Here is a 21,463-nt window from a genome sequence, read left to right as displayed (position 1 = left end):
CATATAAATAAATATAATGTAATGTTAAAGAAACTATCTAAAAATATAACATAATTGTTCTTTGAATGTAATAATATTTTGAATTAAAATATAAATTAGTAATGCATAAGAATACTTTAGGTGGGAATGTATTTTTTTGTTTAAATTTCTGAAAAACAATTGTCATTTAAATATTATAATATATCTTATTTGTTTCATTAACTTAATTTTAATTCAAATCTTTAATTTAAATATATGCATTTAGATATAATTAATTAACCAATGTTTATATTAAAAATAAGTTCCCACCTAAAGTGGTGCTGAATTTACTACTGTTACTTTTTTCCAGTAGTAACTTACACTCATAAGTTTGGCTTCTCCCATACTTGTAAATCTGCATATTTGAGTAATTTTACACATGGATTTTGTAAATAGCCGCAAGTAGTAAAGTTACTTAAACTGGATAAATCCAAAGTTCAGGCTGACCTCCATGGGGGCCAGGCTGGCTCACAGGACTCACGTAGGCCGTGCTGAAAAAGTATCTTGGATGTAAGGAGCATCGACGTCGAAGATTCAATGAAGCCCATTACAATTCAGGCGCTGCATCAGCATTGAGCCATGCTGTCGGTGGCCGTCCAGCCACGCTGTCCTTCAAAGCGATGTTGTCAATTAGCTCCTGTGTCAGCGTTGAAGGGCAATGCGATGGTTCCGATCTGCGTAAACTTGACACTACGTCGATCTTGATAGTTCTGCAAAGCAGAAGCTCACTTTCAAGGGCCCAGGACTGGATTGACACCACTTGGCAGAACAGGACTCACAGATAGCAGAGTCTAAGAGTGTTGCAGGGTTGAAGGAAGTCTTTGATGGCCCTAAGACTTCAGAATAGGGGGCAAGTCAGCAAACCCTTGGAGTCGCTCTGAGTTCAAGTGAGATGGGTCCAGTCGTTGTCCTCAGCTAGGCTGAACAGCAAAAGCAGTTCTTCCAGCACATATCTTTTATTTGCTGTACCCAACTGCAGCCCTTTAAAGAACATAAAACATCACAAAACATTTACTTCCATTCTGGAATCTTCAGACAGAGTATATTGGGTCAGATGTACGTAGCTTTTGCTTTGCGATTTCCTAATAGCGAATTTTCACAAATAGCTATTAGGAAATCGCAAACAGCTATGTACAACAGTGTGTATAGGGTTAATGATTCCCAGTAGTTCACAATTCTCCTACCTCATAAACATTCATGAGATAGGTTTCAATTTGTGATCCACTGGGAACCGCTAAAAGCATAGGGATAGTGGCCTGCAGGAGACAGCAGACCACCATGCCTGTGTTTGCTTTTAAATAAAGCAAAGTTTTTTTTTTTTTAAATGCAGCCCATTTTCCTTAAAGGAAAATAGGATGTGTTAAAAAACAATTGTAATGAAATGTTTTTTTTACACTGCTTGCTCTTAAAAAAATGTTTTCACAACCGTTCACAAAGGACAAGAGGTCCCTTAGGGACCCCTTCCTGTTTCCAAATGGGTTACCACCTACTTGAAGTAGGTGGTAAAATGTTAATGCTTTGCAACTGGATTTCGGTTGCAGGAGTTCACACATACCACTCAAGTCGCTACTCGGAAAAGACACTTTTAACATGCCCCTTCCTAATACCGAATCTCTAATCCATTTTGCGATTTGGAAATAAGTTACCAAATTGCAAAAATAGAGTTTGGTACATAGAAAAAGGCATTTTTCCAGAATCTACGAATCAGGCCATTTACTTCCAGGAAAAATCTATATACATCTGGCCCATAGACCCTTGTCACAACCACTTTTCTCTTTTATTGGCTGCTCCTTCAGATAAGTATTGCCATTGCTTTATTTAGTGTACAACCTAAGCTGTAGCAAGGTAATACAAGTATCGAGAAAATACTGTATTAAAGATTCAAATGAGCTCTCATTAGCAATTATGTTTTTGCAAAATATATTTTGATTAAAATAGAATGAATTTAATGTGTCTTTAGGGATTATCGGAAGACTCAATTTTACAAATCTTTGGGTAAGTTAGGATCTAAAAGCAGCTCTTTGAAATGTTTCAATGCCAGCTCCACATCCCAATAAGTCCCAAACAGGTTCCACCCTCACTCTGGGTGTTGGGGCATTAATGGATATTTAAAGGACTAAACGATCTTTTTTACAGAATTTTTTTTCCAAACAAACTGGTGACAAACCAAGACAGCTCTTATGTGAAAGTGAATACCGGACATAATACACAGAAGCACAATTTCTTAGCATTAGCAAATTACTTGTGTGTGGGGGGAAACTGTGAGCCACTCAAACAGACTTGGTTTGATGGTAAAATGAACTGTGGACTCCTTAATCAAGCCAGGCCTGAATGCAGTCATCAGTCACTCAGTCCACGAAGGGTCTTTCAGTGTGTCCTGCATGAACATTGCAGTCCGATTATCATTTTCATTTCATAAACAGATGCATTCTGGGACATGTAGTTTTACTTTGATTCCATTTGAACAAAATTACTCGATCACACGTATATATGAAACAATCATCTGCTAGCTTCATGGCTTGTGCGACCAGCAGTCCAATTATTAACGTATGGAAGCAGATTTACCGTTCTGGTTCCACCAGCCCTGCTGTCTCTTGCTTTTGTGTCGGGTGTCCCCTGTTGCATGCAGGCGTGCACATCACAGCAGGGCTATTGTCAGCACTTGACAGATGCCTGACAGGGTGCAACGTGCCCATTGGCCGCCGCCATTTAGACTCCGGAGCTCACCAGGACCAAAGCAAACATGCCAGGAGTCTATGCGATGTCGTGGGCTGGAGGTCACTGAGTGAGAGAGCAGCGAGCGCTATTAAAAGGGGCTGTGGAGCACACTGGGGAAGGGTGTAAGAGGATGCTTGTGTTATTCTGTGTTGTCTTTATTGTGTTAATTTTTTTGCTCAAAGTAACAGTGTTTGCCTTGCCTTTGGTACGGAGCAACAAACCCTTGTTGCCTTTTGGTATGTCTTAGTATTTTCCGCTGATTTGTGTTATATGACCTGGAATGTTTCAAGCTCCTTCCTCCCTTTTATAAGGACAGGAAGCTAAGCTCTGTTGTGATGCACAACTTTAACTCTGCAGATGGAGGCAGTATTCCAGCACTTTTGGTATTTGGTTTTGTGTGTGCTAAATTGTTGAAATTGTGGGCGAGAATACATTGATGCAGTGATTGTTCGCAGCACCTGACTGAAAAAAAAAGCCCCCAGAGTATCACGCCGCCAGTAAAGCATCCAGTCCCCGTATGCACACCTTCTGTTCCACCGCGTGCATGCCTGGAATCTGTATCGATTCCAAAAGACACTCGTCATGGCACAATCAGCGCATGCGCTGCTCACGTCAGGCCGAGAACTGAAAATCAGTTTTGGTTCCAACTCAGATAATGGAGTTTGTGGGCTTTCAGGTGGCTGCTTTGGGACCTCAATTTCTTCTTGTTCACAAAAAGATTTTTTTAAAATAAGAAAGGAGTTGAGGTTTATTTTAAAAAGGAATGAGCTAGCTCAGAAGAATTTAGCGAGGGTAATAGGTCTCGTATCCTCCTCCATTCAGGCAATTTCTCCAGGCCTTCTTCATTGCCGGGGTCTTCAGAGACTGAAAAGTTTGGGCCTAAGAAAAGGGTTGTGGTATGCATATGTGATTTCCCTGTCGTTAGAGGGACGGAAGGACTTGGAGTTGTGACTAAGCGTGGGCGAATTTTGCAAAACTGGCGTTCGCGAATTTGCGAACTCACAATCCGCAAAATCTGCGAATTCTCGCTAATTTTTTTTTTTGTTCGCAAGGGTTTCTGCCAGTTCGCGAGGGTTTTGTACCAGTTCGCAATTGCGAACTTACTTGTCGGCTCGCAACGGTCACGACTATGTTGTTTCTACGTCTGGTTCATCATCACAGGTTCCCAGCACCCTCTGTTTCACCGCTGCCACCCTCTGTTTCACCCATGCCACCCTCTGGTACATCAATGCTACCCTCTGGTTCATCATCACTGTAGATTATTGGGGGGGGGGAAAGCAAGCACACCTGCCCCGCTTCAACTGACATGAATTAATTTGGGGTTGATTTATTAATGTGTCACTGTTTTAAAATTCCAGTCTGGCACCTGCTTCCTTATCTGTAATTTGCTTTCTGTTGCAGTGCAATTTTTTTTTCCAGGACCTTTGTGGCCTACTTGTAGCTATTCTATGAGCCTGCTGTGAGGGTCAGAGCAGGGTCATAGAATTGTTGCAACTAGCAACTGAACTCTGGAGGGACCCCAGTCAGGAAGCTCTACAGGGAATGGTTACTATTACTAATGATGAGTTTGAACTTTTGCACCTGCTGAGTGCTTTCAGTTTTGCAAAACTCGTTTTTCTGCAGAACAGCAACTGTAATGCCCCAAACAAACGTAGGCAACTGAACTCTGGAGGGGCCCCTCAGGAAGTACTACAGGGAATGGTTACTAATGATGAGTGAACTTTTGCACCTGCTGAGTGCTTTCAGTTTTGCAAAACTCGTTTTTCTGCAGAACAGCAACTGTAATGCCCCAAACAAACTTACTTGTGAAAGTTGATTTCTAATCCAAAAGTGATCCAAAGAAAGTCAACAGGCCTCAAATCCCAAAAAGTGCAGGCAAATGTCAACCTGAGGAGTTATTCTGATAAAAATCATCATTTTCAGAAGGTCTATGCTGCTTGCTAGTGGATTTCTTGTGCAGAATTGCAAATTTTGTAATTTTGCGAGTGCGAGATTGTTGCTGCCCGTAGCACCTACATGTTCGCAATTGCGAACCCTCGCGATGCGTCACCAAACTCCCGCGGGATCCCGCAGCAAGATCCAAAATGGCGCAGCACTCGCAAAATATCGAGAAAAACAACTCGGCAAACGCTGAATGACGGTAAGTGAACGCCGCAAAATTGTATCACCAAGAAAAAAAAATCCGCTGCGTGCGAATTTGCGGATTTTCAGTAAATTCGCGAGCGTTCGCGGATTGCGAATTTACCAAAAATCCACGAGCGGAAGGGATTTCCCGCTCATGCTTAGTTGTGACTGGACAATCTAGAGATTTGGAATTGCAAGGCCATATTCGGGAATGTACCAGAATTTACTTTGTATACAGTTGACAGCAGTTTAGGTTGGGGAGCCCTTTTAAACAACCTAAAGACTGAAGACCAGGGAGGAACGATGCTTACATATAAATTGTTTGGAAATGCTTACAGGCCTGAATGCTTTGAGTTTTAAGGACGTTTTGTCAAACAGTGTGTTGTTAATTTGTGTAGACAATGTTTCTGCAGTTTACTATGTAAATGGCCTAGGAGGTTCAAAGTCAAATCATTTGGCAGATTTAGCCAAAGAGAGCTGCTATTTTTGTTGAGAGTAAACAATTCTTTTGAGAGCAGATTATATTCCAGGTTTGCATAATCAGAATGTTGATTGGAAGAATATAAAGAATATAGATGTCCCCTTATATTTGAGTAGATTTGTACAAAACTGATCAGATTCATGGTGTCATTTACAGATAATCTAATAGCAATAGGAGTTGATAGTCTCCTAGTTTCTGTTTTGTGCTTTATAACCTTAACTAGCGACCAGATCATAAGTCTGTGGTGGGTACGGTATTCATTTGGCACTTAGATGGAAACAATAGGAAGTTGCTTGTTTTGTTACTTTAGACACAAACTAAAATTTCTACCCGCTTTATTGATGTGGTGTAGAAGGGTATGCTGTTCTGCTTTGTTATGGGTATATACATGGCTGTGACCTCTACTATAACTGCAGTAATAATTTTAGACCAGAAGTGTTAAACCCAAAATCAAGTGAAAATATTATTTAATATTTCAACCGTTCTTCATTCTATATTTTGTATGATCAGCAAAAACTGTATGAGTATGTCATTCATATATTTTATGTGTAATTTCTTCTTCCAGGAACCAATTACATTCCATGATGTTGCTACTTATTTCTCTGACGATGAGTGGACACTTTTATACAACTGGCAGAATGAGCTTTACACAAATGTGATGAAAGAAATAAACCAAGCCTTGACTTCCTTGGGTAAGGTTAAAGTAAATTTCATTGTGAGGTTTAAAATACAACAACTTGAGCCTCTCAAATTAAATCCATTTAAATACCCTGGTCTATGTATTTAAAAATAATTGTGAGTGTTGTAACGTTTTCAGGAATCTGAGGCGCACAGAGATTACTTGGTTTAAATTTTGACAATCAGCGAGTTTTACAGCTGATATTGCAGGTCTTAAACGTACAGTTAATGAGCACCAAGTATGCTCCCATATCACTTTGCACTCTGTAGCAAGGTTGATCAGTCTAAACAATATTCTAGTAGGTGGTGTGGGGTTAGGGAGTCAGAACTCCATAGACTACTAATATTACTCAGTATTGTCATAATAGTGTCAGCATTGGGGAGGAAGACCTAATATGGGCCGGTACAGGTGAATACCACCATATTAATATGGGCTTCCCTCAGGCCTCTCTTTTAAGTATCTTACCTGACTGCACAGTACCTTAGGGTCTGTTCTGATCATGTGATGTTTTAGACAGAATTAATTGGTCTAATAGGGATGATGGCAGTGTCCTTGCTCCTGCCCTACTGACTTGTTTGTAGTCAACCTCTACGATGTCTGAGCACACTGATTCAGGTAAAAGGAGGCAGCGCCAGCACAAGCTGAGGTGGCTGCTTCTGGTTCACAGTGCTCTTGGTCCAGTTAATCTTACACCTTGCATTCTTCCTCAGGCCTCGCACAAAATTTGCCCCAACAGTCTAGGTGCCCACCTGTTGTCATATTACTGAGTACATCGGTGAGAAATGAGTACATCATGCTTCTTCGTTGATGCAGCGTTTCCCCCGGCTCTCTTCTCGCAGGTTGCAATCCGGATCTAACAATATGTTGCTTCTTGGCTCTGGGTTTCTTCAGTGGAACTCAGGTAGAGTCGAGCTCTACAGTACTTGAGGGTATAAGATTAAGTCGACAGTGCAGGACACTTCAGGCTTCACCATCACAGAGTGGTGCAGGTACTTCCTTTGTCTTCCCGTGGATGGTTTCAGTTCAACTTTCCATGACTTCTTCCCTGCCCCACTCCATCTGAGCAGCATCTTCCTAGTGTAAGGGAACCCCAATCCCCCCGAGCAGTCCCTCAGCGCTCTTCCTAAAAGCAGAGACCAGGCAGCACCTCCTGGGAGTCTTGATCAAAGCCCCAATGAGTGTGGCCCAGGTCCTGTCAATGGAAGTTTTCTGTAGCTAATCCAAACCTGCAGCACAGAGTGTTTCATGGTAGCCGCTGGTAAGGAGACAATGGATTCTGGTGGAGTATTTTGGCACATAGCTTGTAGATTCTTTCTACCCTTTATACAAAGTGACAGATGGCAGTTGTGTATTCATATAAGCAGTTCTGAGACTGGTTGCCTTTCGCCTTTTGCATTCAGACTTGTCCAGCCATGGTCCTTCTTGTCAGATGTCAACAGAAAGGTGAGGTGGAGCTGGGAGTCTCACATCAAGAGAGACTGAAAACAAGGGTTACCCTCTTTAACTCCCTGTTAACATATGAAGGTCGCCATTCCAGTGAACAATGGGGTATGAACTAGTTAGGCAAACTTTCTAAGCCTCAAAGGGGCCTTCTATCTCTTTTTCCCCAAAACTAGAACTCTGATCCATTTCGCAGGACCCTCTGGAATGTCCTGGAGGAGGTCTGCGACTCGCATCTCTTCTCTGGGTTCTCACCACCCTCCATCCTGGGTATCACTGTAATGTAAACAATGTGGGTTACAGTGTGGCCATTGTCAACTGCCACCACACTTCGCACATATCTTTCAAACACAGAATAAGGTATGCACATGCAATCCCACATGGATGGACAGAAGACTCACTTGCTATGATGATGAAGTTGGGCCATAGCCATGCATGAGACCTTTCTCCAATCCAATAGTGTGCAGACCCAAATACTTTGCATAAAGCGTAGAAGAATAGTTGGTGAATGTAAAAGTGCACTACATCAAAGCATTTTCTATTATCATTTCCTAATCTAATTTTGTAATAGCTCATTTACCCGTCAACAACAAATAATTCAAACTTGTATTGTGAAGTCACAATAGACATTTTTTTTAAATGCCCAACACTGTTCCTAAAAGTTTTTTTAGTCACAGAAGGCAGGAGGAGCTCTTTCAATTGAGGCAAATATTGTGAATCCATTTTGAAGGGGATCATGTATATAGGTGCAGCTAAAGAAAGGAAGTCACATCTTGTCAAGTTGGCCAGACCAACACTCCTTATTAAAACCTGCAGGCAATAAAAACCACACATCTCACAACACAAAGTAACAGACAAACATACACCTATATTATAAAAAATAAAAAATATGAGAGTGACAGACGTACACTTTATAAAGGTGTCACTCATTTCTGCTGAAATAGAACAGGATGTCCAAGTAAACTTTCTACTGGGTACCTTAAAATTTGCACAAGGAAATATCGAACAAAGTATCTTTCAACCAATGCACGCTAATATAGAACAGGGTCTCTTTCAATCCATACAAGTAAACGCTGAACAGAGTAAAATACCCGTGTAGGAGAACCTTGAGCAGAGGATCTATCATGTATAAGGAATATAACGAAAATGGACACACATCTTCTTTGCCAGTGTTGGAAAGTTGTTTGGTGTGGAGACATAGTGCTATCTTTAAGAGAGGGTGTATTAAACAGAGGCAGATGGAAGCATAGACTAGGCCATAATGAGATCTCAGTAGTCCCCACCTGGATCAGATGTTTGTCCATGTTCAGCAAGGCTAATTTGTCAACTCTAATCTCGAGGAACCCTCATAAACGTAGCATTATAGGATGTCATGCATACACCTAATTTGCAGGACAGCACAGGTGTGCTGTGACTATCAAGTGTAGAATAGAATTGCTATAGCTGGGGTTTACCAAATGCGAGGCTTACAAATATTTTGAAATGGTAGAAGTTTCTATATGCACTTAACTCTTCCTGATTAGTGTCTCCAAGCCTGCACAACATTACTTGATTATCTGCTATTTATTATGCGTGTGTTCATTTTTTAGAATCCATTGATTTGAGTTTCCTTTGAAATATAAATTCACTCATCTAATCATTTCACTTGAATCACTGATAATGCATCTCAGGCCTGACAATCCCTTCATTATGGGGCATTCTAGTAAAATTACATCATACATGCACATGGTTAAGCATGGTTAAGCAGCCGTCTTGGATTGTTTTGTTAAACTGTATTTCAAAATCCATTTCAAGATTGCTACCTTTCAAAACCTATCTGCCGTTCCAGCATTTGTTTGATAATGCTGCTAAGTATTTACCAATACATATTTGGTTCCCTAACCCTACTTCCTTTGCATAATTTTTCATACATATCTTTTTTGGAGTGGTCTGTGCCATATAATTCCATAACATTAATGAGTAATGCAGATGTGGACCTGCTATTTTTGGGTGTTGTGTAAGAAACTGGTTAGTTGGGACTAAAAAGTACACCTCTACCAGGATTCAACATATATTTGAAGATTTGTGGATGTTGTGAGTTGGAGAGATTGAATATATGATGAATAGCTAGTAAGGTGATGAAGAAAGAATATTATGTTAAATGTATGCTCACAGCGGCTGACAATTCGTTGAGCTAGATTAAGTGATTCTAGGTTGGAAAGTAGGAATATATTCTAACATTGTTTTGATTTATCAAACTAGATTTTGAAGTTTTCTAGAATGAAAAGGTTGAGATGTGTTAGTATTTTAAAGATAATGGCCTGTAATTGTTCAGCAAATGCAGTTTTGCAAGGTGGAGGTCAGCAAACAAGATAGAATAGGATGTGTAGTATGGAGATGATGGAGAGCCTTGGTTCAGTAGAGATTTGTATGCCAGAGTAATGGAATCTTGAATGGTTGTGGTAGGCAGAGAGCTTCTGTACGCATGGTTTTATGTAACTTGGTTGTATGGTTTTGTGTAGGATAGGAGTGACATCATCACCCAGACAGATTTCAGTGAAGAAGACCATGTCAAGGCTCGTGTCTGTTATGTGTTTATGTACACTCACGTATGGGTGCTGGTAGAAGGTTAATGCTGTGGACAACAATAGCTATTTGGGCTAGGTGAGATGGAATGGAGAAGTATAAGGGAGAGTTTTGCTTTGAAAAGGCTAAGGGTAGGATTTGTGACTCTTTGTCACTCCTAACTTGGATAGTGCCAAACAGAGAAGATGCCACATGAAGATACACTTAATGTCTTTTTTTTACCTGGATACTCAAGCTAGACTCCCTGGCACAGAAGGTTAAATGTGGTAAGTGAGAGGTGGGCACACGGAACAAGGGAGGATTCAGAGTTTTGTATTTACCCACTTAGAGGGATGAAAACTAAAGGCCTCACAGAAGGAAATTGAGGTAAACCTGTAGGGAATTGTTAGATTTGGGGGTCTCTAGTTGGCACAGGTAGGTACTTGTGACAAATAGGGACCCTTGCCTCTAGTCAGGGTAAGGGGGTTCACTCCTAAAATAACCCCAACTCACCCCCTTCGTAGCTTGGCACGAGCAGACAGGCTTATCTCCGAAGCAGTGTGTAAAGCATTTGTGACCATATACAGTAACCCAGTGACAACACTACAGATGGACACCATACAGTTGTATATTAAAAATACGTATTCTTTATATAGACTTAACACAAGACCACAAAAGACAAAAATCCACAATACTATACTTAAAAGGGTAGTTTTAGCTTAGTTCAATTCAGTTCTTAAGATGCGACACTTTAAGTCAATGTACCTTACGATGCGTGACGCTTCCACAACAAAAGTGTTGCAGCGATGGAAATGCGGCAAAGTTCTGGTGCAAAGAAATAAAGACGTGAAGATCTTCGAGATGCGGCACGCCTTCTCCGATGATGCGAGAAGTCTCTGTTCGATGCATCAACTGCAGCGGCGACACCTTGTTCAGCGATGCGATGGCAACAGCCTCGGCTGCGGCACTCTACTCTGATGTTTGCGAGACGCTTCCGCGCTATGCGACAACTAGAGAGGCGACATCCAAGATGCGACGGCAGCAGCTCAAACGTCGACACGCTTCTCCGTGGAAGCAACGCGCTTTTCTTGATGCGGTGCAGTGCGACAGCTACAGCGGCAACATCCATGATGTAACGGCAGCAGCAGCGACAGCGACACGCTTCCTCTTCGTTGCGAGGCGCTTCTCTCGATATGGTGTAATGTGTCAGCTACTGTGGCGACACCCTCCTTCGGAGTTGCGACGACAGCGGCTGCCAAGGCGACACGCTTCTTCCTCTTGAGTCGCACTTCCAGCTCCTTGCAACATGCAGTTCCTCAGAAGGCCACAAAACAGCAGAAGGCAATTCCAAAGAATTCTGCGGAGCTGGGGTTTGAAGTCTGTTGTCCCTGAGACTTCAGGAGGAGGCAAGCTCTGTTCCAAGCCCTTGGACATCCTTCACAAGTTGAAAATAAAGCACACAAAGTTCTCTCTCCTTTCTTTGGCAGTCAGGCAACCACTGCAAGCCAATCCCCCAAGCCGCACTTCAGCTTAGGGATAGTCTCTCCTCAGTTTCTTCAGGTTCCTCTCCTCAGCAAAGGTTTCTTCTTGTAGTCCAAAAGTTTTTTGTTGTTGTTTTTTTTAAAGAGTTTTATAAAGCGCAAACGGGTATCAGAGCACTTTACATAGCACCAGTTTTCTTGGGATTAGGGTCCCAATATTTATACCCCAAAATCCTTTGTCCTTTGCCTAGTCCAAATCAGATCTGGAGCACTCCTTCATTCCTTTCACAATGCAGGGCAGAAACATCAGACGCCCCACAGGAGGTGGAGCCAGCATTGTGGAGGGAAAGCACAGCCCTGGAGCACTTTGTTGACATGATTCCTTCTCTTCTTTCACAGTGCAGGGCAGAGACATCAGACACACCCCAGGGGATGGAGCCAGCACTGTGGGGGGCAGGCACAGTCCTATTCAGGTCCCAGGGGCAACTCCTCCCTCCCATCTAGATGAAGATCTCTCTATTCACCACTGGGCGGACTCACCCTGTCTCCTGGAATCCCCTAGCCGTGTTGCTCAACCTCCAGACAAGGAATACACAACCTAGCAGAGGCAGGCTTTGGATAGTTAGACAAGAAAATACCTACTTCCTAAAAGTGGTATTTTCAAACACAGAATGTTAAAACCAACTTCACTAAAATATGTATTTTATCATTCTGAGTTCAGGCATACTAAACTCTAATTTCTACCATGTTCTCTGAGTCAGTTCGGATTATAAAATGTAATAATCTAACTGCCCATTCTGGCCTATGGAGAACAGGTCCCTTGCAATAGTGAAAAACGAAAATGGCTCTAATTTACTATTAGGAAATTCCACACACATCAGGGCTTCTCCTACCTTATACTTACAATGCACCCTGCCCTTCGGCCTACCATAGGGGTGTCTGATATGAAGAAAAGGGAAGGTTTAGGGACTGGCAAGTGGGTGCATGTGCTCAGTCAACATGGCAGTACAAGACTGCACATAGGCTCTGCAATGGCAGGCCTTAGACACACTTTTACAGGCTGGTCTGTGGGTGGCACAACTAGTGCTGCAAGCCCACCAGCAGCATTTGGGTTACAAGCCCTGGGCACACGCAGTGCACTGTACTAGGGTCTGACTGTAAATCAAATAGGCCAATCATGGAGTCACTAATCCATACATCAATTTACACTAGGGAGAGCATATGTACTTTAGCACTGATCAGTAGTGGTAAAGTTACAGAGTCATAAATTAGCTAACAACAGGTCAGAAAAAATATAGGAGGAAGGCAAAAACTGCAGGGATGACCCTGCAAAAAGGGCCAAGTCCAACAGGAAGGCACAGAGATAGCAGGCATGTCTGTAAGCTCCCAACCTAGTGTAGACTGAACTTCAAGTCGCTGTACAAAACAGTTGCACTAATAGAAAAGTAAAACAATGCAACAAAACCATAGTAAAGATCAAATGAACCAAAGAAGGTTGTGCTCCTTGGGAGCGTATGAGTGAATCTCCTTTGGGCCACCTGCTTGTCCTCTTTTGGAGACTAGAATGCCGCCTCTGTTGGTGCATGACTATGGGTAGGAGCCACGCATTAATGGTAATGCGACCGGAGCTTGGAGCCTGATAAGGTTCCTCACATTCCTTCTGCTGAATTACTGTGACACTCAGGACCATGTCCTACATCTGAGCTTGTGGTAGCCTTTTTTATTTGCTCTTCTGTGTGAGAGGTAGGGAGTGGCTAGAAGGGCAATGGAAACGTGTGTGCCTAAGTGGAGTAGCGAGGAGCAATTTTCATGATTGTTTATTGTGGCATAGCTTGAATCTCATCTTGACTTTGAGGTATGGTCGGGGAAGAGGTAAGGCCTTGTAAGAAATGGATGAGCTTGTAGGAGGGGTAACACTGATGCGGATAAGCAGGGACTCCTGCAACACCAGATTTGCTGCTCATCCTGAAGCGACATCACAAGGAGCATTGTCTCTCATGCGTACCACTGCTGGGGTGTAGGTTGAGAGCCCTCTTCTACCTGTTTTCTTTGATTTTAGCCCTTATCTGTCTTTAGGTCTGTGCTGGCTTTGAAGGACTAAAAAGAGAAGGAAGACTTCTTTATGTAGCTCGTTCTGGTACAAAAGGCAAACTAAAGGATTTAAAAAACTGCTAATTCCAAAAAGGGCACAAACCCTTCTCAAATCAGCAGATGACCTTCATTCAAATTTACGGGAGAAACAACTACTATGAGACCACAGTGCGGAGCACAATGGAAAAAGTGGCAAACTAACAGGCAAGGGTTTTGATGATGGAGCATAAACATGAGATAAGTGGAAACTATATGAGAATGCAGGATGGCTGGTTGACCAAAACTGCTGATGAATTGAAGATGGTGCCCTTCCAGAGCAATGCAACTAATGCCCTGGTTAAACTAGAGGACAAGTATGAAGCCTTTGATAAGTTGCAAAGAATCACCCATGTATAAGTACGGTGTATGCCTGATATCCTTTGGTTTGTCATAAGGGCCTCAGATGACTTGATGGACTGGCAAGAAGATATCTACTGTTAGGCAATTGTGAAAGTCTACAGTCTCACCCCTTGACCTGTGCATACTGCAGAGCCGATTAGTGACACAGTAATGGTGTTGCAATTAACAAATCGGAGATACAAAATTCTCTGAGCTACCTTCCAGAAGAAAGCTGAGTTCTTTCAGGAGAACCATTTACTGTTTTTCCTGATTTGGAAAAGACTTGTTGGACAAGAAAAGACGTTGGTTGACATGCAGCGAAAACTTGTAGCGGAGGACTCACAACACCTGCGGGTTACAAGTATGGCTGAGTGTAACACAAATTAAATGTTTCTCTTCTGCTGGGGCGATCTCACAAAATCCTTTTTGTACAACCAGAGTTTTGGTCAAGGTTGAATTTTGAAAGTTTGATTTGGGTGCCTTCTTGTGCACAGTATGTTGGGGCAAAGTGATTGCTAACTCCTCTGCTGACACATATTCAGGAAATGCCTCTCCAAGTTGGGAGATATGTGTTGAAGAGGGGATATTGCTAATCCAGGTTAATGCATTAAATAATATTGTTCTCCCTCCATTGTCCTCTTCATTTGACTCTGAGGCATTTTTTTTGTATCTTCGCATTCTAGAAAGTGCCTACTAATTACCTAAGAATATTTTCCTTCTTTAGTTAGGTAATATTTGGCAAGTGCTTTGAGCTATTTATTTCTGGCTGCCTGGTCACAAATCTAATACCATCTTACCAGAATTGTTCCCAGTTTAAATATAAGTATTTTATTCTGCTGGAAATGGTAAATGTTTTTTCTATGTAGACTGGACTTGTTGTAACCTTGTTTACAGCAAATTAATCTGAAAGATTATTGGCAATAGAGTTACAGTCTGGAGCATGGTTTCCAGAATCATCGTGTGCGGACATTACATCAATTGCCTACCAAATGTCTTATTAAAGTGTGACTATTTCCCTTGCTTTCATGACATCTGTCTCTACTTCTGCAGGAATTTACTTATACACTCCACAAAACCACAAGTATAAAGAGAGTGTGCCACCTGAGCCATTATCAAGATTTGTCCCTTGTAATTTGTTGTCATTCCACTACCCTTAGTTGACTGCATGAAACTTATATACAGACCTCCTATGTGTAATCCTAGTGAACCCAGATTGAGGGAAAAAGAGAGTAGATCAACAGAGGATCAGTGGCTAACACTAATATCATACACATTAAAATGGTGAATTTACTCACTTCATATAAAATTAGTCACACGATATCAAATACTTTAACATTTAAAACCCATTGGCGTAGTCATCTCTTTTAAGTATTTTGTTTTACAGTAAACCATTCAGCATCCTAAAACCCAGTAAGTCAAGATTTTTACATTTTCAAAAGTTGCTTAAAAGTGGGTGCTAATCAATTGGCAGCTTCATATACATGGAATAATGTATCTACAACATGAAAGCTTCTACACACTCTTATTGTTAGTTGATATTCTGCGTCATGTATTTTGTTTGAGTACTCCCTTGACTGTAATAAATGCAGTGTAGTGCCTAATAAATGTTTTCTGAATAGCCATGGTTATGGCAAAACAAATCTGTTTCTTCAAACCAATCAAAAACACATTTGTAATACGTTAAAGGCTCCTTCATGTGGCGTCAAAGTGAACCCTGATGAGTTAAAACAAGGAAACATAGGACAGCCTTTTTTTATTTGGTTTGCTTACTTTTTCTTCAAGAATCCTGGATGAGATAGGTTGTCCCTGCTCAGACCCCTTTCGTCCTGATTTAAATTAGCAAACTTTTTTTCTGGCATTTTAATCCTCTTGGTGAGTGGTACAAGTGGGATATGATCTTCAGATATTGCAAGACTGATCCATGGACTGAGATGTGAGATAGAGAGGATATAGTTCAGGATTTATTTTCATAGAATTGAAGACATATGGATTTAGTCACAGGTTTCACAGGATGCTTCTGCGCAAACTACTAAGGGTCCAGAGTATTTTGCTTGAAGCCTGCATGCCCACATTACTGTATTAGTGATTGGGCCAATGATGGCCTGAAAAACTATAGTCAAACAGTCTAGCGCGGGCAAGTGGTAGCTCTTCATAATTTAAGATAGGACGGAAAGTAACGGATATGATAAATACTTCATACTTTCATTCACATGATGGAGGGAAAAATAATGCCTAAGGATTTTTACATTAGAAGGTCCTGATTGTGTGGCCACTTAATTCTGATGGGATTGTCAATGACAGCTACCTGCTGCATTGGAATTATGGGATCTGTGGGAACACTGCACACCTGGGTACACCTAAAATAAAGAAGGGTGTACACTTTGCCAAAGTAAGCAAACCGGAAAGATGCAAAAGCTTTGACATGAAGATGAAAGGCAATCAGAAAATGAGGCAAAACCATCAAAATTACTTCATCCTGATCCACCTGCACTTTGATACAAATGCAGACTCAGGGCTGGAAAACCCACTTTACAAACAGCAAACCTAACATAACTCTTCAAGAAGGTATGATGTATGCCAGACAATGCCTTTTCGGTCACATAGCTATGTTTTAAGACTACTACCCTATAGTGTGAGGTGCCACTTAAGGGACATCAACCAAGGGTAGACATTTTTCATTAGATTGAAACCTACCACTGCAGGGAAACAAACCTCATTGCCACAACACACTGTATCCTACTGCATCATCCTCATCCAATGACCACACGAAGTCGGCATCCAAGGACCAGCACTTCGTTGGATCTGCTGCTTCCTGACAGGGCGCACCCAATGAGTCAGCCTTATCTTCGTAGTCCAATAAGGATCATTGCTCTGCCTCACCCTGCTTAATGCTTATATTACCCCTCTCGCCAGCATCATCCGTGCCTATGGCATCAGAATCTTATCCCACACCAACGACAAACATCTCATACTCTACCTCTCTGACAAAATGCCATACATCCGGGCCAACTTCTCCTCCTGCATTACCGAAGTCACCAGATGGATGAGAACCACCTGCCTAAAGCTCAACACTGACAAGACGGAAGTAGTAATCTTTGCGAGAAACCCTTTATTTTATTTTAAGAGTTTTATATAGCGCTAGCTAGACCCAAAGGTATCAGAGCGCTTTACAAAAAAGTTCGACATAGGTGCCAAATTACATCAGTTACAAATTCAAAAAAACATACCATTAAAAACATTTAAAGAACATAGAGGGTAAGTAAAATGGAGTGAAGAAGGGAAAGGGGGTTAGGTATAGATACGACTGAGAGACAAAGGGAAAGTCTGCCCCAGGTCCGCCTGGGTAGGTCACGGCCAGGGGAATCCACAGCCCATCTCCTCTTCAGCTATCAGGTAGCTCCAATGGGCATCGGTCAGATAGCTAGGTCTCAACGGAAAAAACATTTAAAGAGCAAAGATGACGAGAGGAAAGGAGCGAAGAGGGGGAAAGGGGTAGGGTGAAGGAGTAGGAGGGAGCTACGACAGAGAGACAAAGGACGGTCTGTCCAAGGTCCGGCTGGGTAGGTGACGGCCGAGGGGGAATCCACAGCCTATCTCCTCTTCAGCGCATAGGTAGCTCCACCTGGCATCACCTCGCGGCCTCAGAACTCAGATCCACCTCGCTCTCGGCTACCCATGCTAAGAACCTCGAAATAGTAATTGAAAGCCAACTCACTATGACTGGCCTAGTGAAAACATTTGCTGCATCCTGCTTCCACACACTCAGGATGCTAAGGAAGATCGATCTTCAAATAGCTCCCCAGCAACAATTGCAGAACCGTAACCCAGGCCTTCATCACCAGCAAACTGGACTACTGCAGCGCTCCCTATGATGGAATCCATGCTGAACTGTGCAGATGACTCCAGACTATAGAAAATGCTGCGGCCTGGGTGAACATCAACCTCCCACCTCACACTGACATCGCACTGCATCACACTGCACCTCAAAGAGCTTCACTGGCTCCCCATACACAAAAGGGCCCTCGTCAAACTCCTCTTGCAGACATTCAAAGGCTTACACAGTGTTGGACCCACATACCTCAACAACAGCATCAACTTCCAAAAAACAAACAGATACCGCCGCTTAGCGGGACTTCTACATGCACAAACCCCCACATAAGCAGAACCACAATCATCTGTTGTGCTTTCCCATACCTCACTCCAAAAGCGGAGCCGACCTGCCCTTGCACACCAGAGCTGCCTCCTCAGTTCTTGGATTCCACAAGTAACCAAAGACATGGCTCTTTACTTTATCCAGGCCTATCTCGGCCCAGTCTGTACCTGCTTTTTTCAGAGCCAGGATGTCCTCATAGGTGAATTGCGTGCTTTACAAGCAATGCATAACATAACATTCATAATTGCAGTATTTGCAATTGGAAGCTAAGTGGCAAATTATATTGCAAGTTGCTTACAGCAGGTAAAAAAATCAGAAAGTGAGGAAGAATGAAAAGAGTAGTAAAGGGAGTCTTAAAGGTGTCATTGTATGAACTGCTTTCCCGAAGATATTACTGATTGTCTTATCTATTTGTTGTCCTCTGCCTCCAATTCTTAACAGCTAATGGAATTGCAAAACATAACATATTTGAAAACTTAGAGTCTGTACTATGCTTTTTTACAGTCGCAAAGCAGCAAAATCACAAACTTTGCATCTCCAAAGAGGCACCCTGCAGTGTAGAAACAGAATCTTGTAATTCATAAAATTAGTTTTCAACTCGCACACTCCTTTGCAACTAATTGTAAATCAGAAGGTGGAGGGATTCTGAAAATTGCACATCCTTCCTGGTTGCAGCGGTATGTATCAACAGTTTGCAGACACAATTACTGTTGCAAACCCTTTATGAAAAACTGTCCTGCCAAAACTGCTTGCAAAGTGGAAGCTTTCAATGACAGAACTCTTACATTTTGTGAATTCCAGCTAAATGCATCAGAGGGAGCAGTCAGAGGCTCAGAGATCACTGCATGTTGGTTCGAGGTCATTTACTAAAATTCAACATTTAATTTTTAAAGCAACTACTGTTAAAGTAAACAAGAGTGCCAGCAAAAAAAAATTTTGGGGCGTATAGTGAATGCAGAAATACTGGTGGAGATCTGCTCTCCCTCGTGGACCTCCATCAGGAGTTTTTGAGTCAAATGAACATTTTGCACTGTATCTGATTAGTACATTAGCTGCAGCGTAAAATGAAGCTAGGGTTGTTAATCAGTGTGCAAAAACAGTGGCAGCTTTGCGACCCCACCTTTTGTGCATCAGTCAATTAAAGTCTCATCTTACCCGCATTTATTATTTTGAAGTATGATTAATTAGTCTATTTCAATGAAGATTGCATTAAAGGGTCCCCTCTACCATCATCTTACTTTTCTTCTGTGTCTTCCTCTCCTGCCTCTACTGCCGCCACATGTGGACGTAGTTAGTAACTGGGGCCAGATGTCTCAAGAATTTTACCAGTCGTCAACGTCCCAATTCACAGAATCGGGCCGTTAGTGACCGGAACAATGCATCTTTGTATGTATCATTCCCAAATTGCGATTCGGTAACATGTTACTGAATTGCAGTTTAGAGCTGTGAATACATACCGGTTTGGTATTAGGAAGGGGCTTTATTTAAAAGCAAACACAGACATGGTGTCTGCTGACCCCAGCAGACCACCATACCTGTGATTTTAGCGATTCCTAATGGGCAGCAAATTGCGACCTGCCTCATTAATATTCATGAGGCAGGTCGATTTGTGACTCACTAGAAATCGCTAAATTAAACTGTATGAGCTTCATATATTAAGAATAGCGATTTCCTAATTGTGATTCACAGAAAATCGCAATTAGGTAATCACTATTCCTAATGTTGATCAATCTTGCCCTAGATCTACTTTTACTTTCATATTTGTGCTCCTCTTCTCACAGATTTACATTTTTAATTTGTTTATATTGGCTAGTAAATATGTTATATGCTTATACTTGAGGGATTAGTAGGCTTACTGTTAACTGTAAATTACTTAAGGCATTACCACTTTCTCTTTACGTCTAGTCTTACAGCTTTAGCTGTCCGTGGTCGAAGACCGATTATGAACAATACAATAATACATAGAGTGGGCTTTGGATCAGCCCCTTTCTTGTCTATCTCAGTTTAATACTTGATTGAATGGCTGCTCTCCCAGTTCTTATGTTTGTCTTGCTGGTGGGGCATTTCTGAGGTGCATCCTTTTAATTTGTACATTAGACAACTGCATATTACATTTTTGTTCATATTCCATGGAAGTGCATTACTTTTCTGATTCTTTTTCACAACCTCTAACCACTGCCTCTATATATATATATATATATATATATATATATATATATATATATATATATATATATATATATATATATATATATATATATATATATATATATATATATATATATATATATATTCACTGAAAAAACCATAGGTTATAGACCATATATAGTTAGGAATTTGCATTTACAAAACCTTGAAAATTCACTGAAAAAACCATAGGTAAGAGACCATATATAGTTAGCTGGACTTTTTATTGATATAAAACCAATGAAATTCCATATATAGTTAGTTGCACTAACTATATATTTCGCGCATCCGCAATCCAATGCTGATGATGTCACATATTACATCATTCATGACATGGTCAGTGACATCACTGATGACATCACTGATGACATCATCCAGTGACTGTGTGTTTTTTTACATTTTAAATATGTTTTATATATTGAAGAATGAGTGGATGTATAAGAGTATGGATGAAGGATTTGATTGTATCAGTGAGTAAGTATGTGTTAGTATATGTGTAAAAATGTAAGGTGTTCTGTGTTTAACTGTATAGATGAAGAAATCAAAGTGTGATTGATTCTTTACAGGACTGACTAGGTGTGTGAGTAACTCCATGGATGAGTGGCAGTGTGTGAGTGTCTGCATAGGTGTATGAGTGCATATGATAGTGTTGTAATGATGAGTGACTGTATGTACGAGTGATTGTATGGGTGAATGAGTGAATGTGTGGGTAGACGTAGGAATCAGTGAGTGCGTATGTAGTAAATGTTATTCGTGTGTCAATGGTTTCAAAAATGATACTCTGTATTTTACACTAGGTGTAACAGAGGTTATATTAGAGTGTAAGGAGGTGCATTGTATTATCACATGAAGTATATCATCAGTGGTGTGATCATTGATGTTAAATGAGATGTCATCAGTGATGTCATTTGAGATGTCATCAGTGATGTCATCAGTGATGTCACTGACCATGTCATGAATGATGTAATATGTGACATCATCAGCATTGGATTGCGGATGCGCGAAATATATAGTTAGTGCAACTAACTATATATGGAATTTCAATGGTTTTGTGTGAGTAAAATAAGGTTTTGAAAATGCTAATCCCTAACTATATATGGTCTATAACGTATGGTTTTTTCATTGAATTTTCAAGGTTTTGTAAATGCTAATTCCTAACTATATATGGT

At 41.3% G+C, this 21,463-nt stretch overlaps 1 protein-coding gene across 1 annotated transcript in view; it reads left to right on the top strand.

Moving 5' to 3' along the window:
• The window catches only part of LOC147690328 (uncharacterized), a 196,606-nt gene that overhangs the window by 4,128 nt on the left and 171,015 nt on the right, over positions 1 to 21,463 (top strand). The window contains 1 exon segment of the mRNA XM_086939476.1: positions 5,907 to 6,033. Coding sequence (XP_086795602.1) covers positions 5,907 to 6,033 — 127 coding nt within the window.

This window comes from Lissotriton vulgaris, chromosome 9, assembly GCF_964263255.1.
Source record: "Lissotriton vulgaris chromosome 9, aLisVul1.2, whole genome shotgun sequence".
NCBI lineage: Eukaryota > Metazoa > Chordata > Amphibia > Caudata > Salamandridae > Lissotriton > Lissotriton vulgaris.
This window is presented reverse-complemented; position numbering and strand designations above follow the sequence as displayed.